At 38.2% G+C, this 2629-nt stretch overlaps 1 protein-coding gene across 1 annotated transcript in view; it reads left to right on the forward strand.

Moving 5' to 3' along the window:
- Positions 1 to 2629, forward strand: part of LOC107699623 (homeobox protein cut-like 2) — a gene marked incomplete at its 5' end in the record, with an annotated part of 33222 nt that overhangs the window by 6591 nt on the left and 24002 nt on the right. The window contains one exon of the mRNA XM_016500941.1: positions 1077 to 1125. Coding sequence (XP_016356427.1) covers positions 1077 to 1125 — 49 coding nt within the window. The remainder of the gene's footprint in view (positions 1 to 1076; positions 1126 to 2629) is intronic.

The following is a 2629-nucleotide window of genomic DNA, read 5'->3' on the forward strand; positions in this document are numbered from 1 at the left end:
GTCTAGACAGGGCTTTCTTCTGTGTAGACCAGTGGTTCTTAAAGTGATAGGGGGTCCGAGAAATAATTATGCCTTTGAAAAATAAAGAGAACAACAGAATGCGCTGCTTTAGCGCGTCTCGGTCTCCTTGAGCATCTTTCTGGCGCATGCCACAAACATGAACCACAGGGAATACTCATCTTTTAAAAGGCTTCATTCATTTATTTGACGTTAAATGCATCATATAAGTCACTTTGGAATAAATCACAGTAGGCCTATGTATCATGATAAAAAAAGCAACTTTACAGTCTGGAAATACTTTAGGCTATAGCAAATTATTTGCGGACCCCCTATCACTTTAAGAACTGCTGGTCTACACAGAAGAAAGAACTGTCTAGACTCTGCCCCGGTACGAGTTGTGTCGAGCTATTCATTAGTCTGTTTGATGAGAAAAATATGAAATGTAGTTGCAATAAAATGGGTTATTAATCCGTACAACTGCAGCAGTGGAGGACTATTATTCTGCTGCGTGATACTGCGGAAGAACTGATGACGGCACGGTTTGATCTTCGGCTGACCAATCATCAAAAAGGGGCATTTAATTCCCGCCCACGTGTAGAAATCAAATATTCATGCTGTTTATTAATTTTTCTACCGAAAACGAACATTTTTCGTGTTTTGGAAAAAAAACGAAAAAGGAGCCGTTTTCTCATTTTTCTACTTTCAATATTAAATCAAAAAACGAATGATCGAATGATACATGGATTATTAAACTAGCTGAAATCTGTTTTGTTTTGTTTTTATTTATTTATTTATTTTTATTCATCATCCCTGCATCAAGATTATGTTAACTAGCTAATAGCTATGCTAGTTAACATAAGCAAACTTAATATAGTTAACTACTTGTCTAAATGCTAGAATTATTGTTATTTATTCCTTTGTGCATCGTGTCTCTTGACAAACTAATTTCAGAACAAGTTCCCAACTAAACATGACACTCTGTGCATTTTATCAGCAGCATGAATCTGTGTGTAATTGCTTGTGAGTGTTAAACGTGATGGCGGTTTGATGTTTAACGTGTGGTTTGTGTCTTCCAGAGTGGAGGAGATGGGTGCGCTAATGGCGAACCTGGAGAAGGCCAACCAGGTGAGTGCGGTGCCCTCCTCTCAGCCTCTGATTGAGACGCCGCGTTGTGAAGATAATCACCTTCGTAATCAAGCTTTGAGTTTAATTAGACGCCCCTGCAGCCCCTCTTCCTCCCCCACCACCCTCCTTGTCCTCGCTCTCGCAGGCCCGTGATTAGCCGGCACTCTTTCCCATGGTGCCGTGCGAGTGGCGGAGGACAGGAGAGAGAGATGGATGCTGAGAGACGAGAGCGATGTGGCGAACGAGGAGGGCTGTTAGTTTCCTCATTGCGCTGATTGCTTGCTTTTTTTTCCACGGTGATTTGCTTTTTCTCCCTTCGCCAGCAGCTCTTAGATAAATGATTCGAAAATGAGTCATTAATTAGCAGGCCGAGTGTGACAGAGCAGGTAAACAGTTTGAGAAGAAAGTGCCTGCAAGTAAGCACGCGCCTCAGCAGAACGCTGTTTTACCTGCAGCACCTGTAAATATCCTCTGATTGGGGTTTCGAGGGCGTTCTTGCTCCGTTCGGCCTGATTTTTCATTTGATTCTGGATCTCTGGGAATGTTTAGCCCTGATTTGTATTGATGCTCAAACTGCAGTATTTTACTGCAAGCCATCTTAAACCTAAAGAGTCTGCAATAAAAGTGGCTGAAAAAAAAAATATTTACAGCACCTGGGTTGTTATAGTTAACTAAAACTACATCCCATAAAAAAAAAAAAGAATGATTTTTTTTGTTATTTGAAATAAATGTTAACTGAAATAAAATACAATAAAATATTTATTATTTATTACTTTTTATTAACTTATTTTGTGTTAACTAGTTTAACTTGATGTACTAAAATAATTGTAGCTGTCGCAGAAAAGGTTGTATTTTCTTTTAAGTATTTCAGTCATTTATTTTGTGAAAAGGTATTTAGTTCACAAATGGTGTGTAATGTATTATGAATGTTCATTTGGAAATTGTATTTGAGTATTATAAATACTGGGTAATAGTGACACCTGCAGGTGAAATATGTGTAACGTTAGTTGAATTTGTCACGTGATCTAGCCATGTGAGTATCAGATCCACAAAGAAATGCACAAATGCTAAGAGCTGATCGATTGTAAGATTATTTGTTAGAAGGAATGCCTACATAAATGTCCTCTAATGTCTCCTGGATTTCTGATTAGAAGGCGCACACGGTATGTTGTTTATTCTTTGGATTTCATCTGTTAATTTGCAAAGTTAATGTACTGTGTGTATTGATATTGGTTCAGTAAGAAGCAGACTTGGTTAAACTGCGGTAAAAACAGAAACACACTCACAGGTTATGTATCTGAAGGTAATTTTATTTGTTTCAGTTTTTCACGGTGTCATGATGTAAAGATGTCAAGATGTTGATATCCAAAGGGTGTCACGATATTCAAGTGATGTCGAAATAGGATCAAGATGACGATGACGCCGATACTTATACTCTTTGAAAAGAAGACATTAAACGTTAAGACATCAGTTGAAGCGTGATTCTTTTAATCAGAAGAAAACC

This window comes from Sinocyclocheilus anshuiensis, unplaced genomic scaffold, assembly GCF_001515605.1.
Source record: "Sinocyclocheilus anshuiensis isolate Anshui unplaced genomic scaffold, SAMN03320099.WGS_v1.1 scaffold714, whole genome shotgun sequence".
NCBI lineage: Eukaryota > Metazoa > Chordata > Actinopteri > Cypriniformes > Cyprinidae > Sinocyclocheilus > Sinocyclocheilus anshuiensis.